Source organism: Idiotropiscis lumnitzeri, chromosome 9, assembly GCF_059441095.1.
Source record: "Idiotropiscis lumnitzeri isolate Australia: NSW breed Sydney's pygmy pipehorse chromosome 9, RoL_Ilum_1.0, whole genome shotgun sequence".
NCBI lineage: Eukaryota > Metazoa > Chordata > Actinopteri > Syngnathiformes > Syngnathidae > Idiotropiscis > Idiotropiscis lumnitzeri.
Window position 1 is genome coordinate 12,344,533 of NC_142399.1, and position 20,133 is coordinate 12,364,665.

The following is a 20,133-nucleotide window of genomic DNA, read 5'->3' on the forward strand; positions in this document are numbered from 1 at the left end:
GATCTTAAGGTCATGATCCCGCTGTTTCATCAGTGACCAAATTTCACCATTTAGCCAATGCAATACAACTTTATTGGGAAATTGATTTTTTTTCTTTGTTTCAATTCAACCTTTCTCGTCAAAGTGTTCATAGACATTGAAACGGAAGCACAATTTCGATCTGGAGGGAAAGAAAGCACGCACGCACGCACGCACGCGCTTACGTCCTCCCGGCGTGCTCGTGCTTGCTGGCGTGGGCGCGCCGCAGGTAGTAGCCCCGCCCCCTTCTTCCTGATCTTCGTAGTCCTGTCTTCACGCACCAAGCTTGAAAGTCCGGAGCGGTCTCTGCGCCATCCACATAAACAACCAGCAGACTTTCTCCTTCTCTTCCCCGGACTGGTGCCTCAGGTGAGCTGCCGAAGCCAGCCGGGAGGGGACGGGGAGCCCTCGAGAAGCCGGTCCACCACTTCCCCGCGACCGGACGTTTGAACACGGCGAGCGTTAAATCTGATTCAATGACATATGAGTCGAGCTCGTAGCCTGGCCAACGTTTCACCCCCGCACTCGAACGACAGTCGTCGGCGCTAAAAGGATACATTTGGCGGTCGGGCCGCCGCCCGCTCGCTACTCAGTGAAGTTTGATGGAAGTGATGTCATGCTAGTGAGCCCGCGCCGGACTCGCTTGACAAAATCCTCGTCTTCACACCGCCTTGTTCACGTGGACTCGATTAGGAAAAAAAAGCGTCTTGTGTTAGTTTTTGGAGCACAAGTGAATACATTGATCGTTCTCCTTCCTGGTTGGATTTTGTGCCTTGGCTTCCCCTTTCTTCGCTGGTCATTGTTGTGAATTGATTTTGAAAAAGTGTGACGCATTTGGAAAAAAAGACTCGCTGCGCAGTTTGGTCTGTTTGTGAATGAGCAGCTTCTACGCACATATTGTGCGCACGCGCGTGTGCTCTTTTAATGTGCAAGTGCTGCACAAACGAATGAATGAATGGAGTCAGACTGTGGATGCAACTTTAGTTCAGTGTTTGTTTCCCAGGCTAGGCGCCTATGTATGTGCTGGTTGCCTTGACTTCAGGGGCGCTTCCAGGGATTTTGGGCCCCATGAAAAGAAATCTTCTTGCCCCCCTTACATCCAGCCACTAGTGCGGGGGAAATTTTTTGATAGAATTTTGCATACAACTATGCATTTTATGGATATTTTTGAGTATTTCCATATTTGTGAAAATAATGTTAGTTATTTGGTAGTGTAAGCACTGAGAATATAATGGAATTCATTAAGAGTCAATTATTTGCTGCAAGACTTAGACCCTATACCCCAAACCACCTCTTTCTTTAAATAATTGAACATACAATCCTCAAGATTAATGACCAGAAAATTTAAATGCTAAATAACCTCTCCCATTAAAATGAAATGCAATTATAATCTGCGGAGAAACAAAAGATCTCTGCAAACGCTCCCAAAAACGAAATGGCCAGTTGCCTTTTATTTATTGTATCTTGAACATTATCCTCTATAGACACGATTCAACAAATAAACTAATAATAATAAATAAATAAATAAGCTGCAGCTGTTAAAGTAGGCTCACATTTAAACAAAAAAATAGGACTTATCCTGCGATTGGCTGGCAACCGGTTCAGGGTGTCCCCTGCCTACTGCCCGAAGATAGCTGGGACAGGCTCCAGCACCCCCCGCGACCCTAGTGAGGAGAAGCGGTACAGAAGATGGATGGATGGAATAGGACTTATCGTAGTATATTGTAGCTACTGTATTTGGTTACTGGTTGTAAGTATGCTTGGTGTGTGTTTTAATGTTTTATATGGTGTTCTGGATATATTTTGAATTAATATTTTGTGTATTGTAATTTGTATGTGTTGCTAATACCCCCTCAAAAACGATTATGCATTTTCTAGCGGATATCCTTAAAAGCAACAAACAAGTAAATTTGTATCTTCTTTGTCACGTTTTTGTTAGAACTTTTTGATGTCTTCCCCAGGTATGTTCGTTGACCTCTGAACTCGCTGGTCCATGGGAGGCTTGAAAGGTGAACGTTCAACACTTGGACGTCGAGAAGTGCACCAGGGAGGATGACAGGTCTGTATCATCAACATCCTTAAGAGCCCGTTTGGATTTCCTGGATTATTCCATCGGCCCGTACCTTAAAGTAAATTACATTTTGGCCTGGGAGTTTTGCAGAATGAGTCAGGGATTGCCCAGAGGCGGGCACGTTGATTCCCGTGCTGAGCGGGCGACGCTCAAATGGCTGCCTGAATGAGACGAAATTGAGTCACCCGCAGTTGGTCATGTCCTGGAAGAGGAACTACTTTGCAGTGAGTGGCGGTTGCGTGGCAGGGCTTGGAGGCAGCAGCGGCTGTGCTGGTGGCAAGATGATGGGCATGCTGACGCCTCGCACCATGACGTCCGTCGCGCCCAGTAAAGGACTGAGCAACGAGCCGGGACAGAACAGCTGCTTCCTCAACAGCGCCCTGCAGGTACACACGCACACACCGTAAAAACATCATAGAAAACGTAATGAAATCATTCACTGCCATTGGTGTTGACTGACGTGGAAAAAAAAAAAAATAATATATATATATACACAACTTTATTTATATAGCGCATTTCACAACAGCTGAAGCTGTTACAAAGCGCTTTCCATATGGAAAATCCTACATGAGTCAAGAGTTGACAATTGTTGACAAAATGGAGGTGAAAGGAGCAGGCTGTAGGTTGCCTCCTGATTTGGGCGTTGTGCTGACGGCAGGTCATGTGACTCACCGTTGATGGCGCCTGCGGGAATAAAGCAACATATGCCAGCCTGTGGGGGGGGGTGGCAACAGGAAAGAGCAAACAAACACACCCAAAGTCATCACACACTTAATTTCACAACCCTACATTGAGCCTCCATATTCCACAGAGGTCAAAAGTTTTTCCCTATTATCATAATTGGTAATGGATAGAAATGATTTCAGGATTTTTCCAGCCATGTAGAACGTGATCAACAAATTCTGATAACCGATTAATAGGGCTGTAAAGATTCATCAAAAATCGATTTAATGTCGATATAAACTGCTGGATGCGTGCTTAGATATAAAAATAAATAAATAAATAAAAGAATCGATTTGCGACGCCATTTTAACTACAGCTGCTCTCTCATGTCTGTGCTGTAAACAAACTGCTCACCTACACACAATGACTTCATACGATGTAAACCTCCCTTTCATAGCAGCACAGCGTTGATAACTTTAGGGTGCCTCTAGGATGAGCAGTGGATTCCAGGAATATTGATCTCCTCTTTGGCCAAACAGCACCTTCATTTTGATGGCCGTAAACCACATCATTAGTATTGCCAGCCGACATTCCACGGAGGCAGAGAAAATCAGCAACCAGCCCTGTTGGTGTCCAGTGTTTCTTTTTAATACCTTTGCCTTTCCTATTTGTTACATTTGACAACTGGGGATAAAAATGATTATTTAATTTGTATTGATTTTTTTTTTTTTTGTCTTTGTTCCAACTATCACCCCCAACCAGAGGCTGTGGGTTGTATCCCTGGCCATTTTGAATATGTCAATGTTTCCTTAAGCAAGATCCCAAACCCCAAGTTGCTCCTGATGCTGCGCCATCTGGAGGTTAATGCCAACTCAGTGAAAGCCTGTTTACCATTGAATAATTGAAGGCTCAATTAGGAAGTTGTTTTTTAGTTCAACATGACATCAACACGTGTCATTATGGTGGATGCCAAGCACGTTCTTGTGTTTTTTTTCCTCATGCTGATGAGAAGTGAAAAACACACTTTGATACGCCCTCACGCTCACGTCAGTTGCACACAGTTGCATGCCCTCGTGTTCTTTGATACTGCCGTGGTCAGTTCCTCGGGCTGCTCGGCGACATACCTGATTCCCGCACCGGCATGCGATTGGCTGGTGAACACAACAAACCCATCACAGGGGACTGGAAGACAAATGGAGCATTTTTCTTTTTCTTTTTTAACGGCGCATATACATCAGACCCTCACAACGCAATGATTTTCTTTCAAAGGTGGATATATGTACAGCAGCCCTCCTGGCAATTAGCCCAAAATGGGGAATATCCGTTAATAGATCCCTTCACTTCTCAAGGTTTCTCACTTTTCCCCTAATGAGGTTTTTTGAGTTTTTCCTTGCCCTCCTGGGGGTTAAGATCGGGGATGTCGATTGTGGCTATGTGAAGCCCTTTGGGACTGTCTGTGATTAGGGGCTATACAAATAAAATTGACTTGACTTGACTAAAGGGCCCATGAAAGGCATGTACTTGTATGAACCCATGCGTGGTGGGGAATAAAGGTTGGGTACGACTGCTCTAAACGATTAACCCATTATAAAAATGTAATTGAATAATTGATGAGTTGACGATTCATCGAGTAATTGTTGCATCAATTAAATTATCCATATTTATTATTTCATTACCTCGCCCTAGAATCTCGATAATGGTGAATAGCTATAGCCTTATGAATTCCCCTCCGCCCTACGTTGTGTGTGGCTTAGGTCCTGTGGCATTTGGACATCTTCCGCCGCAGCTTCAGACAGCTGACATCTCACAAGTGCATGGAGGACTCGTGCATCTTCTGCGCTCTAAAGGTGAAGACCGATCCCGCTCACATCCGACAGCCTAGGCCGCTCATTGGCGTTTCAAACATGGCCGTGTCTGTTTTTTCCTCTTCAGAGTATATTTGCTCAGTTCCAGTACAGCAGTGAGACGGTGCTGCCCTCCGACGCGCTCCGCAGTGCCCTTGCCAAGACCTTCCAGGGCGAGCATAGATTTCAGCTGGGCATCATGGACGACGCGGCCGAGTGCTTTGTAAGACGCCGCGGTCGACTTCCTGGCCCTCGTCCGTCCTCGCGAGTCACCGGGACCGAGGCGGGTGATGCCGGCTTGTTTGTTTGTGACAGGAGAACATCCTGATGAGGATTCACTGCCACATTGCAGATGAGTCCAAAGAAGACATCTGCACAGCCAGGCAATGCATCCCGCACCAGAAGTTTGCCATGGCTCTCTTTGAACAGGTGTGGCGCTCAAGCTCATCACATTTGTGTCAAAGTATCTTTCTAACCAATTTTAACTCTTGTTTGTAACTGCTTTTAAATGTACTTTTAATTACAGTATGTGACGCGGATTGAGTTAACTTGTGTGTGAAATGGGATATGAATCAGCGATTCTACTTTTACAACTCCAAAGTCTTGCTTAGGTACTGGAAAACATCTCCACAATGTGCTTCTCGTTAAGCACCCTGTATGTATTACATTTGGGATTATCTTCTTTGCTAAAAAACCTAAATTAATAAATCAAAAGTTATTCACTGGATTTCACAGTAGCTAACCTCACATGGGTTAGCGCTGCAAATTGTGAAGGCCCTCGGAAGATTAGATTGAAAGAGAGAAGAAAAAAAAAGATCCAACCTCCACATACACATACTGGAGGTAATGAACAGATTAGACAAAATGAATCTACATTTTGGTTGAACAACAACCTCAGTGCTTGTTGATAATATTTTGGTGCTTGGATGTGTACCCGTGCCGGTCGGTTTGTGTGTGTCAAGTTGACATTGTGTGCTCGTGTGCATCAAAGTGTGTCTGCAGCAGCTGTGGTGCATCCTCAGACCCCCTGCCCTTCATTCAGATGGTCCATTACATCTCCACCACCTCCCTGTGGTAAGTCCCATCATGCATTGCTGCTGGAACTTGACATATTATCCACACCATTCGACAACAGTAGCGTCAGAGAACACTTATCACTATTCTCCCTACAACAATCAGGACTTGAATTTTTTTTTTTTTTTTAAACTCCTCAAGTACCATCTGCTCATAAAAGCATATGTTCAAGATCATGAATACACAAATGCACATTTACAGGTAGACGCATTAGAATGATACACTTTCATAGATACGCGCCTACTGTCTTTGCAGGTATTGTTGACTGATAAAGTGAAGAAAATGCAATGAGCTATTCTTTATTCATCTTACGTCAACCTGCATTATTGATCATTTTGGTTGATTGACTTAATTTAGAAGATATAGTACAAAAAAGAAAGAAAGACACAATTGCGATTTGGAAAAGAAGCAGAAAAGCGAACTCTGAACACACTCGGATGCATTTGTTATTTTTCATGGAAATTTCCATAAATGTAGGTGGCATCTTCTGAAAACATGTAGCAAATCATGCATATTACCTTTTCAGTGATAACTTGCAATAATTCAAATACTCATATCAGCAAAATGAATTAATTTTCAAAATGAAATACAGTGAATGTCCGTCTTTGCGAAATGTTTAAAAGCACACATTAAAGTATAGGCTTTGCTGTTGTACTGCATATCATCACATCTGGAACGTCTGGCACCAACTTATGTGTAAAATATGTGCACAAGCACCACATAATTCCCATAAAATACAATTTTACACAGAGGTGGGTATTCTGACATATTGACGGACCGGTCTTTCAGCCCGCCGGTGACTGTTGCCTATTTTGTTGAGGATTGACGAATGACAGGACACTTGACACACACACACATGTAAAAAATGACAGACAAAGTGGATACTTGTCCATCATAGTAATTGTCAGCGACCGGGTCAAGTACCGATGGACCTCTTAGTCCGTCACTGATGGGTGCCCGTTTTGCTAACGAGTTTTTTTGTTTGTTTTTTTGCTTGTGAGGGGTTGGGAGCGGGGGCGTACTAACATACTTCTGACCGACTAACTGACTGACGGACTGACTAACTGGCGATTACAGGTTGGTTCTTCTCGAGAAAATGATGGTCTGGCGAATGGTCACTGACAGACGTCAAATGATGGGCCCACCTCCGATTTGACCAACCAAGTAACAAGTTGCAACCACAACGATGCCTTTGAATCCTCCTGATGGTGTCTCTCGTTCCTCAGTAACCAGGCAGTGAAGATGCTGGAGTCTCGACAGAACGCCACACCGGGAATGTTTGGGGAGCTGCTGCGGAACGCCAGCATGGGCGACCTGCGCAATTGTCCTGTAAGAAACGTGGCACCACTTGAAGCAAATGACACAATTGCGCAGCCTGCTCGAGATTTCCCCTTCCTGTCCTCCCCGCAGAGTCAGTGCGGCCAGCAGCTGCGGATGGCTCGCGTCCTTCTCAACAGTCCGGAGATCATTACCATCGGCCTGGTGTGGGACTCGGACCACTCCAACCTCGCCGTGGACGTCATCCACACACTGGGAACCTGCTTGCGCCTGGGCGATGTAAGTAATGATGATGCAAATGTGTCACCTAGCAACTGTCATGCTTTCACGACACTGGTGTGCTAGAATTAGTCCTAGAGAATGCCGGATTTTTACAGCTAAAAGACGTGCTGTATCAAAGGGCACAGCACCAGTTGAGGGTGCGATTTCTGTATTTAATACTTACAGTGGGCGCGCCGCACTATGAGGCGCATGCTAGCTCGCGCATGCTAGCTCCCGGCATGACAGCACCCATGCTAATAAGGGATCAGTGCCAGTAGCAGCACTTCAGACCAATGAGAGATGTTATGGCAACAACAACTAATCAACAACGTCAGGGGAGGGATGTCACTGGTCACCACACTCCTTAGAGTTGCGGTTTCAAATCCAAACTAAAAATATATTTGAACAGTATACAAGCAAACAATGAAACAAAGAAATAAAATTAACACCAAACATGCATCTCTCATCCCATTCATATCCCCAAAAGAAATAAAAATAACACAAAAACAGTACTGAGGGATTCTGGGAGCCTCAGCCAATCAGATGGCTGGTTAGAGAGATGTGAGTGGTGTGCATTGGGCAGTGTGTTGGTTTTTTTTTGCAGTCTGTTGTTTCTTGCTTGCAATAACATGAATGATAAGGCAGAGTACGACATCGTGGACAGATGCCCTTCTGTCCATCTTTCTCCTGCACCATCACCAAAAAACATATTCACATAATGTATTTGTCACACTCAATTCGAAGCATAGATGTCTCAGACTTTGGTCAGCAGGGTGTGCTAACATGCACTCTGCAATGCCCCAAAGGGATCAGGCTCAATGGTATAGAGAGTTGCTCAGTCTATACAATAGGCGCGTCGCATGACAAGGCGCCTCGTTTGTTTTGGGGGAAATTTGGCACTTTAAAGTGCGCCTTATGGTCGCGAAAATACAGTACTTTATTTCACTGCGCGTATGACAGGATTAAAACTGAAAAATATTCATCCCCAAGAAGAAAAAAAAATCCACCCAGCTACACAAAGACACAGCTGTTTCAAAGAGATGTGACTCTTTGATGAGGCTTTGTACATACCCACCGGCATTCATACAAGGTGCGTGATTAGTTCCCAGCCAATGAGAGCACGAGCTGTTACAATTCAAATTGGACAGCGTGTTGTAGGTCGAAAAATTGGGGCCAATCCTCTTCCAAATACATGTGCACGTCTATTAGTTCTCACTTCAGTCTCTATAAATATCCCGACTGGTGCTTTTACACCATGCATCCTCACCGTGATCAGCAAAAAAGCAGTGCTTGGAATCGTTTCCCCAAAATGACTTCCTTCGTATTGACTTCCTCATGCACATACCCCGTGGCGTTATTGGCTCTGTCGAGCAGTGGTAGTCTTTAATCAATTATCTAATGATGTTTCTCTAAGTGGGAAGAGGGCGGGGTGGATAGGGAGGCGGGGTTATTCTTTTTTTTTTTTTTTTTTAACATTTATCTTCAAACCCCAAATATTCTTCCAAAATGCTGATGAACATTCAATGCAGGTTTTTCATGTATAAATAGCGCGGGGGATCGCTGAATAACAAAACAAATAAATCTTTGTGCCAATTTTTAAAATGGATCTGTGAATAAGTGAATCTGGAGGTGCCAAGCTGCAATCATACAATACAATGCAATAATTATTGCGCTTTCACAAGGCTTAGGCTGTAGCAAATTGCTTTATGGAACATTTATGTGGTGTTTGATTGTTCCAAAAAAAAAAAAACAAAGCGTGTAAATCAAGGAACAGCACGCCTTTTAATTTCCAACGATTGACAATGGGACCTGTGTGTGTGTGTGTACGCACGCACGCACAGTTGTTTTACAGAGTGATGGAGGAGAAGGCTCGCCAGTCTGAGCTCTACTTAGTGGGCATGGTGTGTTACTACGGCCGCCACTACTCTACCTTCTTCTTCCAAACCAAAATGCGACGCTGGATGTACTTTGATGACGCCCATGTCAAGGAGGTTTGTGCTACTTATGTAGTTGCCTTCCTTCCACCTTACGATTGACTTCAACTTTGAGCTTTCATGCTTCCGGGTCCAACCACCTGTCAGCTCCTCACATGAGATCATGAGAAATCTTTGCAGGGTGTGTGTACCACAACTGGGCTCCCGTTTTCTTTTGCGCTTGTCCTTTTTAGGGTCTCGGGTAAGCTGCAGCATATCCCATCTGACTCATGAGACATGAGGTGGCGTACTCCTTAGACTGGTCGCCAGTCAATGTTAGGTCACATATAGACAAACAGTGTGTTACTCCTCTCCAGTCAAAATAATGAAACCATAATGTCCTTTTTACAACAGGCAGTTATTGCTGTTATGCATGCCGTGAGAACTGTGCAAAATACAGAAAACACAATATTAAGGAATTAAATAAGATATCATTCTCAATCAGAACATAAACGCATGAAACAGAACCTCCATTTGTCATATAGGCCTGTTAACATCCACTCAACTCAATAAGCCTGCTCACGCTGTACTATGCTAGCGGACTAGCGCTAGCGAATTAATAATGGCACACTTCTTCCAAAAACTTTGTAAATAATAACGGAAGACATATGGCACATTATCGAATGTGTTATTTATTTGGCCGCATGTACCGGATAAGGCTAAAACCGCTTCGTCAAAACGTTAACACAGCGCCTCTTCGGGGCGGCTTTTTCTCTGACGTGATATGTATTAATTATTGACGTCCACATGCAACACGGAACATAACGGAAATTGGTTCTGCTATAGAAAACGGACACAATGCATTAACAAATTCTTACCAACACAAAATAAATCTTAACATTCATTATAATAATTAAAGTAAATGTGTTTATTGTCAAGTTGACTTTAATGCAGTGATTCTCAAATAGTGGGGCGATGCTGAGGGGGACCCTGGGGTACAGCTGAACGATGCATCGTTTTGGGACCGAAAAAGGCGATCTCAGACAACGCGAGTTTGAGCTCGTCAAAGCTGTTTGTGCCCCCTGCTTCAGGCAGTACTGATTTAAAAAAAAAAAAATACGTTGCCGTGTCGCTCGTTGCCCCGGAAGTGATTTCTTTCGCCGCTACTTAAATACCTTGCGCCAAGCTATCTTGCGCCGCAGCAGAACTGACTTTATTAGAACTATTTGTAAGTCTGCGCCAGCAGCAGCAACAAGCTACGTGATGGCAAATAAACAATTCCACTAACGAGTTGTATTCTAAACGAGGAGGCGAGCAAGGAGGCGCTAAGCGTGCTAATAGCTAAAATGAATTACTTTTAACAGAAGTCTGACTCGAACCGCGTTTGGGCGGAGAGCCAGCAGCTATGAACAGAAATGTTCTATTGCAATGTCTTTTCTGTATTATGTACATATTAATAACTTGTTTGGTTTGTTAATGTTCATAAAGTTAAAAAAAGTACGTATAGTAAATATCTATGATCTCATCAACAGAGTACTGAGTTTCGAGATCCTCCCAATAATAGTTCTCAAAATTATATTTCTTATCAATTTAGCTTTGTTAAGGGATATTTTATTGACAATATAACATCAATATACAAAGACAGTCACTGGCTGCTATGGGTGTGACGGTGTGGCCACCATCTTCTCCTGACCTCAACTCTATCGAGGACGTCTGGAGCGTCATCAAGCAAATGACCTATGAGCTTAGGAGACAGTTCATATCCAAGCAACAGCTCTGGGGACACTATTCAAAAATCCTGCATTGCAATCAAACCTAAAACTGTCCAAGAGCTCACACGTTCAATGAATATAAGGCTAATTAAAGTGCTATCGAGCAAGGGGTCCTTTATTTTCACGCAACTAGGCCTGTTTATCCAAAAGTTATTTCGATTAAAAATATTTGATCTTATAAGGTCTTACCATGCTACAAATTCAACATTTGACCATTTTGACTTCTGTGCAGCCTGTAAAATATATTGAAACACAGTTGTGCTTCATAATTTGTAACAGTACACTTTGAGGTATTGTCAAAATACTGTTCTCATTTTTTAATTTGATTTGTTCAATGAAATTTGGAATAAACTCTCACGGATGATGTTTATAGTGACTGACATTTGCATCAATTAGTCAAGAAAATTTGAGCAAAATGTACTTTGCATCATGATTTGGAACAACATGTTAGGTGGAAAAATAACAGAGGACCGGGCAACAAACTAATGGTATCAATTTGACCATATTTGGACATCTGAGGTTTCTGCCAAACATTGACGATAAAGGAAGTATTCCCAGTTGAGTTGAAGCTGTTATATCTTGAAATGGCAAGGGCAACTCCATTTTCTCCTCACGTTTCACCACTTGCCAATATTTTTGTCTTCAGATTTTTTTTTTTGTTGGGCGGGTGCTACCCGCCTGTATTGCTTTTGTTGCCCGTGTCAGCAGATCGGGCCGAAGTGGAAGGACGTGGTGTCGCGCTGCATCAAGGGCCACTACCAGCCCCTCCTTTTGCTGTACGCCGACCCCCGCGGCACGCCGGTGTCGGCCCAAGACTGTGCGCCGCGCCTCGTCCGAGAGCCGAAGCGGCACGTCAGCAAGGCGTGCTACGACAGCGAGGACTCTGGTAACTACAACACCACTAGGAATCGTAGTAGTAGCACAGCCGCATGCAGAACATCAGGTATCTGAACTGAAATGAGTAGTACATGTAACGGTACTTTTTGTAGTAGCACTGAGATGACAGCGCAAGATAGCACTTGCATGTCGTTGTTCTAGGCTTGGGCGATTTAATTGATTTTAGTGATTAATTCGAGAGAGGAACTAAAAACAGTTTGTTTGTTGTTGACACTCATTTTGTCCCTCATTTGGTCGCTAATATTAGGGCTGCAATTGTTATTTCAATAACTCAAATCATTTGAAAATATGGTTGATGCAAACTCTCTGCTTTCAAGCTTCAGAGGGATCATTTGTCCTCACAGGATAACATAACTGTAGTCACACACACATCTTGTAGAAATAAGTTCGCACCATGGCGGCAAGACAGGAAAAAGGGAGCATTTAACACTTGAAACTAGAGGTGTAACGATTCATCAATTAATGGGTAACTGATTGATGATAAAATTATAATTACGTGATCATCTTTGAATCGTTTGGATTGCTTTTTTTTTTTTTTTTTTTAAATATAGAATTGTCCAAATATTTTGCTTATTTTCTTACATGTTATGGACCAAACCAGAAACTGAGTCGTGATGAATTACGTTTGTGCATTTTCTTTTTTAAATGTATTTTTGAATAAAGTTACATAAATTCAACATTTTTTTCTTCTTGAATCTGATTTATCGACAGACTAATCGACATTAATTGATGATCCATGTTATGGTCAGTTGCAGCCCTACTTTAAGCACAAAAGCATTTGTACAATGGCCAAAACACAGTAACTTATTGATGCTAACATCACAAAAGCAAAGTCTACGCTCTCATTTGCTGATAGTACGCACACGCACAGACACACGCACGTCACTCACCAGACGAGGCGCTGCCTTTTAAAGCCACACACATTCAAAGTTGCAGATATTGCGGTGGAGACAAAAGGTCATCAACTCTGGTCCTCAAGGGCACCTTCCCTGCATGTTTTTGTTTTCCATCTTTCACTAGTGCAACACACCCGATTCCAATCATCAGGATCAGGATCGGGCTTGTGAAGCGCTTGCTGATGAGCTGATCATTTGAATCGAGCGCTGTGGCAGCAACAGCGAGAGATGAAAAACGGGCAGGTAAGGTGATCCCGAGGGCCAGGGTTGTTGACCCCTGGTGGTCAAAAATAAAATCTGCATCACATGTGCGTATTTTGCCTCTGTATTATATTTGAAAAATGCTAAATGAATTTGCATCCCATTATTTGCTTAACTCATTCAATACCATTGACGGATAAATACGTCAAAATCCATTTGTTTTTACTGGGCTGGTCGTGAATGAGTTAATGGATGAGATAATCGATTCTCAGAATATTCGCAATATAACCCCGATGCCCAATTCTACTTCGAAAATGAATTTAATTAGCTTGGAAACATTTGACCTGAGCTTTGTTTGTCAATGCCCCAAATATCGCATTCTTGCCTCACCCGCAGTCCGTTTCACAAAGCAGGTTCCACAAAGTCTGAGTCTAATCCTGAACTCTGAGCTGGTCTGCTCTGAGATAGGAAATTCTTGAGTTTCCGGTTCCAGAACAGCTGATTTGAATAAGTTAGATCAACTCTGAGTAGCTCCACCCGGCGTTAAGCGCGTGCACCACAACTATGAAAAGCCAGCATCAATGGAGCCCTGATTCGATGAGTCACCATGGCAACGGGGAAGAAGCGTGTAACAACAGTGATCTATGCTCTTGTGTAAGTTCTACATAAATAACGATGTAATGTTCGTTCCACCTAGGTTGGATTACTGTCATGCCCTTTACTTTAGAGTCAGTCAGTCCTCTCTCAAGCGCCTCCAACTAGTCTGAAAAGCTGCTGCTCGCCTTTAAATTCACTGGAGCTCCGAAGAGGGATCACATAACCCCAATCATGGCCCTCTGTGTTTGTTTTAGTTTGTATTCTAATTTCCTGCTAATTTATATTACACCATATGGAAAGTACTGGGTTGTTGTGAAATGCGCTATATAAATAAAGGTGTATTGCAGCAGTTATACTCCTCTGTTTGCTAACTGCAAAGCAGTAGCTGATTAGCAAACGTGGCGTCATTAAACAAATGTGTCGCCTTCAGTTTTGTTGCACAATAGACAGCCCATGCTGGCCTCTCCCCACCATCCCAGGATGCATCCATAGTCTCTTCTTTTTCTTTTTTAATATTTTTTTTTCCTATAGCGAAGAACAAATACACATGTATGGGCAGATATTTGTGCCACTAGAAACTGAATATTTGAATTGAAAACTGAATATTTGATATTTGAATTAAAAACTGGATATTTGAATTGAAAACTGAATTATTGAATGACATGACTTGTAAATGGAAAATTCTAATTAAAAAATTACAATTGTTTTTCAATAATTCAGTTTGTAATTCAATAATTCAGTTTTCAATTCAAATATTCAGTTTTCAATTCAAATATCCAGTTTTTAATTCAAATATTCAGTTTTCAATTCAAATATCCAGTTTGTAATTCAAATATTCAGTTTCTAGTGGCACAAATATCTGCCCATACACATGCCCATAATGCCAACACGCCTTCGCAAAGGACCTGCGCCGATGGACAGAATCTTGATGGACGCATGCGACGATTGGGCGGGGTCTGGTCGGTGACGAATTGTAGTGTGACGTCTCGCCCGGTCTGTGGTCTGACAATGGGACCGTCATGAACGATAAAAAAAAAAAGCTGTGTCGTCTGAGAATGCTACAACATGCTTCTTTGACATATTAATAGCTCTCAATGGCAATTAATGAGTTTAAGGCACATTTCTAACACACGGGCTGTGTGTTAAAATAATAAAAATACAAATAGACGTGTGACACAGCATCTATATGTATTATTTGTTTAAAGGGAATGTCAACCCCGAGAATTTTTAAACAAAAACATATATGCAGCTCCTCTTGTCAAAAACACAGCATTCTGATTAACATTACGTTTGTGGAGTATGAGTTAAGCTGTAAATTCCACACATTTTTACAGCGAATAAGGATGGCCGAGTGGTCTAAGGCGCCGCGTTCAGGTCCCAGTCGCCCCAGGAGGCCTGGGTTCGAATCTCGAATAAAGGGCATCTTACTAATGGCTCACCTTGAGAAAACAGGTGAGCCGTGATTGGTCATTACTTGAGCCCTGAGCAACTATGGTGTCATTGTCAGTCGACAAAAGTAAAAAAAAAAAAAAAAATGGCCACACCGTGAAATTACATGCCAAAAACAGGTGGATTTTGCTCCTTAAAACTCATACACCATAAAGAAAGTATTAATCAGTATGCCGTGTTGAGATTAGTGAAGGCACATTAAACATATCATTGCAAAAAATTATTTTGGGTTGACTTCCCCTTTAAATACATTTTATGCTTCCAGTTCAATATTTTGTGTTTACGATGTGTTTATGAAGTCTGTTTTACAAAGTGTACATGTCGTTGAAGTGTGTGGGCTGGTGACAGTTTTTCTGGTCTCTGTGACACACACCTGTTTGGGATTTGTGTGAATATATCCTTTCAAATCATGTATCTTGAACTTGAGCTAGCCGTAGTTGTGAGCCTCCCTCACATTCGCTAACCTAACTGTGCCCGCAGACAACAAAAACAACTCTGCACACTCCGGCCGCGAGCCGTCCATCTCCAGCGACACTCGCACCGAGTCATCCACAGAGTTCACCTCGTCAAGGCAGCCCGCTCCCTCGCACCATTGTCACCCGGCCGCTCAACGACCCTCGGACCTACCGACAACCGCCGTCCGCCAGCTCTGCAGTCTTGATGCCATAGGTGGGCGATACCCTCGCTGTGCATGTGTAGCCTGGCCCAAATCACTGCTCACCACCATCACCTCATTATTTTGTGTGGTTTATTATCAGGTTTGTTTGTTTTTTAAACGTGTGCGATAAAAGCTGTGTTGCCGTGCTTGTCGTTGCCAAGGCAACAAGATGGACGCCGAGCTGCGGCAGACTCGGAGGCCGCGCGGGAGAGGAGGCGTGGCTCTAGCCGCCTCCGCAGAGAAAAAGCAGATAATGAAACCTCTTCAACCGGTTACCGCAGTGAGGGTACGGTGCAGGATTTATAGTAGTTAACATGTCTGCTTCTCAATTCTGAGGTTTGGGGTTAAAATGTGGGCTCTGGCCTCCCTGTGTGTGAGCTTGCATCTCCTCCCAGTGCTTGCGTCGGTTTTCTCTGAATACTCCGGTTTTCTTTCTTTTGTATTATACAAAAACATACATGTTGGGTATGTTCAACGCTTTTTATTTTTTCCCCCCTTTTTCCTCTCTTGTTTTTTATTTTTTAAATAGGACAGTCGAAATCACAGATGTCCAGCTCAACATCTTGGACCAGATCCAGATCTATGTCAAGTTTCTTGGTTAAATCAAAAATACTGCAAAAAAAATAATAGCAAAAAGTCAACCTCTACTTTGCGTTTTTTTTGTCACACTTTTGGCCGGGGGTTTGTTGGAATTTAGTCACCAATTAAATTCAAATTACTACGGAATAAACCCTTAATTAAGTAAATATACTCAATGCATGTTTCTTTTTTTATTCAAGAATGTCAAATAAAGACTCAACACCTGATCCAAGTCCTTTTCCGATAATTTCTTCAATTCTCTGGCGTTCAGGAAATATTACAAGTCAGATATCTGGGCCACTTTTTCTTGCGCTTGCAGCATCGATACCCATATTTAGTAGCGTAGTATTTCCATCGCCTTTTTGCCGTCGTCTGCCACTTCTCTCATCACCAATAACCGCTGCCATCTTCCTCCTCTTGTGCCGCGCTTGGGCCCATAACCTGTTGCGCTTGCAGCATCGATATCCATATTTCTTTCTTTGTTCACCGCACCAACATAACACTTTGATAGTTTCAGAATGTTTCCATCTCTTATTTTTATTCCTTCGTCACTCAACACACTCGCCTTCACTGGACCAACTGCATCAAAGGGCATTACTACCAACCTAAAGTGTCCGCACGTAAAACATGAGAAATATACGACAGTTACAAAATATAGTTAACATTGCAATAAATGTGACATGACATTCAACGAATTACACATATAACCATATTGACATTTTGGCATATTATTGAACATATCACTCCTCAAAATAAACAATATGATGGGATCGTATAACTCAACACTTTTCTTTTCCTCCGCGAGAACCTGCATCCACGATGCAGGCAGCAACAATGGCACAGGTCGATGTTGGTTGAAATCTCCCTTCCTCCCGTCCTCCGTCACGTGGGTCCAAGGCCACCATCTGGTCCCGTGGCTTAGCTTATCCCAGTGCTTCTCAAATAGTGGGGGGGACCCTTATGGCATTAGATTTATGCCACAATTACGTAAGCGTATGTCAAATAGCGCGTACAAAAATGAGTTTCACGTGTACGTAATGTGTAATACCGCGTACAAGCCCCAATTACGTAAGCGTAATGTCAAATACCGCGTACGAAAACATGTTTTGTACGTACCAAAATGTGTTTCACATGTACAAGGACCCACGACACGTACGCACAAAATAGGTTTTACGCTTACGGCCTCTCTCTCCTCTGTGGTACAAAACGCAGATTTACGCTAACGATGCAAGCGTGATAACTGTGCCACAATTATTAACCAATCAGGAGTCGGACACTAGGGCTGATTCTGATTCGCTGTTTACGGTCCAATTGCATTTTACAACAATACAACGTCTGAGAAGAATCAAACACAATAGTCAATAGAAGGGTCTTCTGCATTCTATCACGCTGTTTTAGATATAATTCAAAACTTTTTCTTTTTTCAAATATCATCGTTTGGTTCAATAATATTGTCCCTTTAGTTCAACATGCTTCTGTAAAAGTTTTTTGTTTGTTTTATTGATTTATTTATTTTTTTAATAATAAAACGTCACCACTCGGAGCTGTGCGTTTGCGTCTTTAGTATACGATGGTGCCATGGTAGTTTTTTTCCCCCCTTAAATTTCAAAATATCCATATACAAACAACTATGGCACATATTGAATACAAAAATTGCAAAGTTTACAACAAAGATTAGAAAAGGAAGAAAATAATAATAAAAAAAAAAACCAAAACAACCATTTTTAATAAATTCTACAGAGTTCAACACATTAAAATGAATTCATATGAATCTAGCATATGCGAATAATAGAATAATCAGTCAACACAATCATGTGCCATAACTGTGCACGGTACTTCTAGTTTCATTTGATCACTGCTTTTTGTTTAATAAATGCTTAACATCTGTAGCAAATATGAACCCGATAATATTAATGATTGCCATTCTATCACATAAATACTAAAGCTAATACTTTTGACATAATACAATCCTTCAGGTTGCAGTCCAAAGTAACCGCAAAAAAAAACGAGGGATGACCGTACTACTTACTGTATATACTAAAGTAAATGATTCTCTCTATTTTCCGTGCGTTCTGATTTCATATTCAGTGTAATTGTTTTGCTGAAAGGATTTTTCCCCCCACCCAGAAAATCGTGTTTTGAATATTTTTTTTTAAACAGTTCTGGATAAGTTGATGCCAGTTTCTCAAAAGAAGTGTTTCAAAGCTTGTTTGGTATCAGGAATCTGAAAACAGGCTCAGCAAAGAGGAAGAACGAGCAAAAAAAAAAAAAAAGCCCTGACTGGAAAAGTTTAATCATTTCCCATTATCAGCCATGTTAACATCTGACATTTCACTTCTCTTGACTGACATGCCCTCCTCCTTCTGTCAGTGACTGTACATGACCACCTCTTGTCATCCCCCAGGAGAGACACAGAAAGAGCGGCAGGTCCCTCGCCTGGCCACCAAATCCTCCTCCTCAAACAGCCGCATCCGCGATTTCAAGGAGACCATGAGCAACCTACTCCACGGCCGAGTCCTCTCCGCCTCCTCCTCCACCTCTTCTCTGCCAGCCGCCAGCATCGTCTCCTCCAGTAGCCATGTTCCTGCCACTTCCCCCTCCTCAAACCCTCCTGACCGGGAGGCAGACAGCAGCGGCAGCGAGTCTAAATCCAGCTCATGGGGCGGCATTGCCTCGGGTCGGTACAGGCCGACATGCAGGCCCCACAGGGACACGCTCAACATCGACAGCATCTTCACGCGGCGCAGGCAGGGTGGCTACATCCCACTCGCCACCCCACAGACGGACCACGCCAGGACCCTCGTCGTTGCCGCCGCGGTGGAGGAGAAAGGTGCCGCCTTGCTGACCCAGCAGGAGGTGATGCCGGGCTCCTCCAGAAGGCTCCCCGATGCCTCCTCCCCTAGGAGAGCTGGCACAATAAGAGAGCAGCCACTGCTCCCTCCCGGGCTGATCCAGAGGATGGAGAGCGGATATGAGAGCAGCAAGAGGAACAGCAGCCTTGTCAGCCTGGAGCTCAACTCGCTCGAGCGGTGACACGAGTCGTGCTATATTTCTCTTGTTTATGCAGCGCAATGTGGCAGACGCAAGAGGCATTTTGCTATATGCCCCAAAAAAAAGGGGGAAACAAATTACCTTCCCGGTGTGTACAATGAGACAGTAAACCAATGCTATTGCGCAGCTCACTTTTTGCAGCCCTCACGTTTCGCGGGTTTCTGTTTCAATGTATTGATTGAACCAGTATAAGTCATTCAGGACTGTTTCTCATTTACAGTGATGACCTGACTGCAGACAGAGAGGCAAATTACAAAAGTATAAGTACAAATTAACGGCAAGGTGTACCACTTTGTTTGACTTGACAAATGAAAAGTAGAGTCTGTGTGGAAAAAAATAGCTTACTGTAGTTCAGTGCTTCTCAATTATTTTCGGTTACTCCCCCCCTAGCAAGAAGAAAACACCCACTTGCCGCTGCAACTGTAAATAGTACTATCATTGCAAAGCAAACCTTCACCGTAGCGTTAACACTCGCTGCACACAATGGGCAAGGAGAGCGCCACTGCTAACTACTAGAGTGCAGTATGGCGGAAAAAAATCATGTTCCCCAGGGTCACACGCTCGAACCCCGCCCCCCTTCCCAAGTGTCAACACCGATCGGAGTCAATTTTGAATTTCAGGAGCCACTTGGGCTTGTGCTTCGCTGACGATCTCTTGTCATTCTTGCTGTCATCAAGATCTTTTCTGTTTTGTTTTTTTCATGCTTGCTGTACTTTTTGAGTCGATTGAAAACTCTCACGTGCCCCCATTTGAGAACCATCATGACAAAGCATGTCTACTTTTTTGCCCTCTGCTTTAACGTTTCCAAATCAAAGCGTTTGCTGGTCTCCAAACGCTTGTCCTCGGCCTTGAAGTGACGTCAGGCACGTGACGTCACGCAAAGCACCAGAGCTTGGCAATTTTTGCTCATA

General features: G+C 43.1%; 1 protein-coding gene across 4 annotated transcripts; it reads left to right on the top strand.

The window, feature by feature from the left end:
* The first annotated feature begins 57 nt into the window (after positions 1 to 57).
* On the top strand, positions 58 to 19,353 carry LOC148330285 (ubiquitin carboxyl-terminal hydrolase 54-like). 4 transcript variants are annotated; one of them, XM_088304330.1, is made up of 13 exons: positions 58 to 387; positions 1,980 to 2,077; positions 2,336 to 2,475; positions 4,507 to 4,599; positions 4,685 to 4,819; positions 4,912 to 5,025; positions 5,588 to 5,670; positions 6,897 to 6,999; positions 7,081 to 7,227; positions 9,051 to 9,200; positions 11,600 to 11,780; positions 15,415 to 15,603; positions 18,576 to 19,353. In XM_088304330.1, exons 2-13 carry the CDS (start codon positions 2,071 to 2,073, stop codon positions 19,202 to 19,204), a joined length of 1,971 nt encoding a protein of 656 aa, XP_088160456.1. In that variant the 5' UTR covers positions 58 to 387; positions 1,980 to 2,070; the 3' UTR covers positions 19,205 to 19,353. The 4 variants fall into 4 exon arrangements, with proteins under 4 accessions (XP_088160456.1, XP_088160457.1, XP_088160454.1 ...); XM_088304331.1 differs by adding an exon at positions 15,754 to 15,878 and having other exon boundaries at positions 1,980 to 2,475; positions 18,576 to 18,808; XM_088304328.1 differs by having other exon boundaries at positions 1,980 to 2,475.
* Positions 19,354 to 20,133: the final 780 nt, after the last annotated feature.

Coding starts and splice junctions, on each gene's coding strand:
- LOC148330285 (XM_088304328.1), top strand. CDS start 2,287: ATGTCCTGGAAGAGGAACTACTTTGCAGTGAGTGGCGGTTGCGTGGCA. Junction 5,671..6,896: donor ATCTCCACCACCTCCCTGTG/GTAAGTCCCATC, acceptor CTCGTTCCTCAG/TAACCAGGCAGTGAAGATGC. Junction 7,000..7,080: donor GCGACCTGCGCAATTGTCCT/GTAAGAAACGTG, acceptor TCCTCCCCGCAG/AGTCAGTGCGGCCAGCAGCT.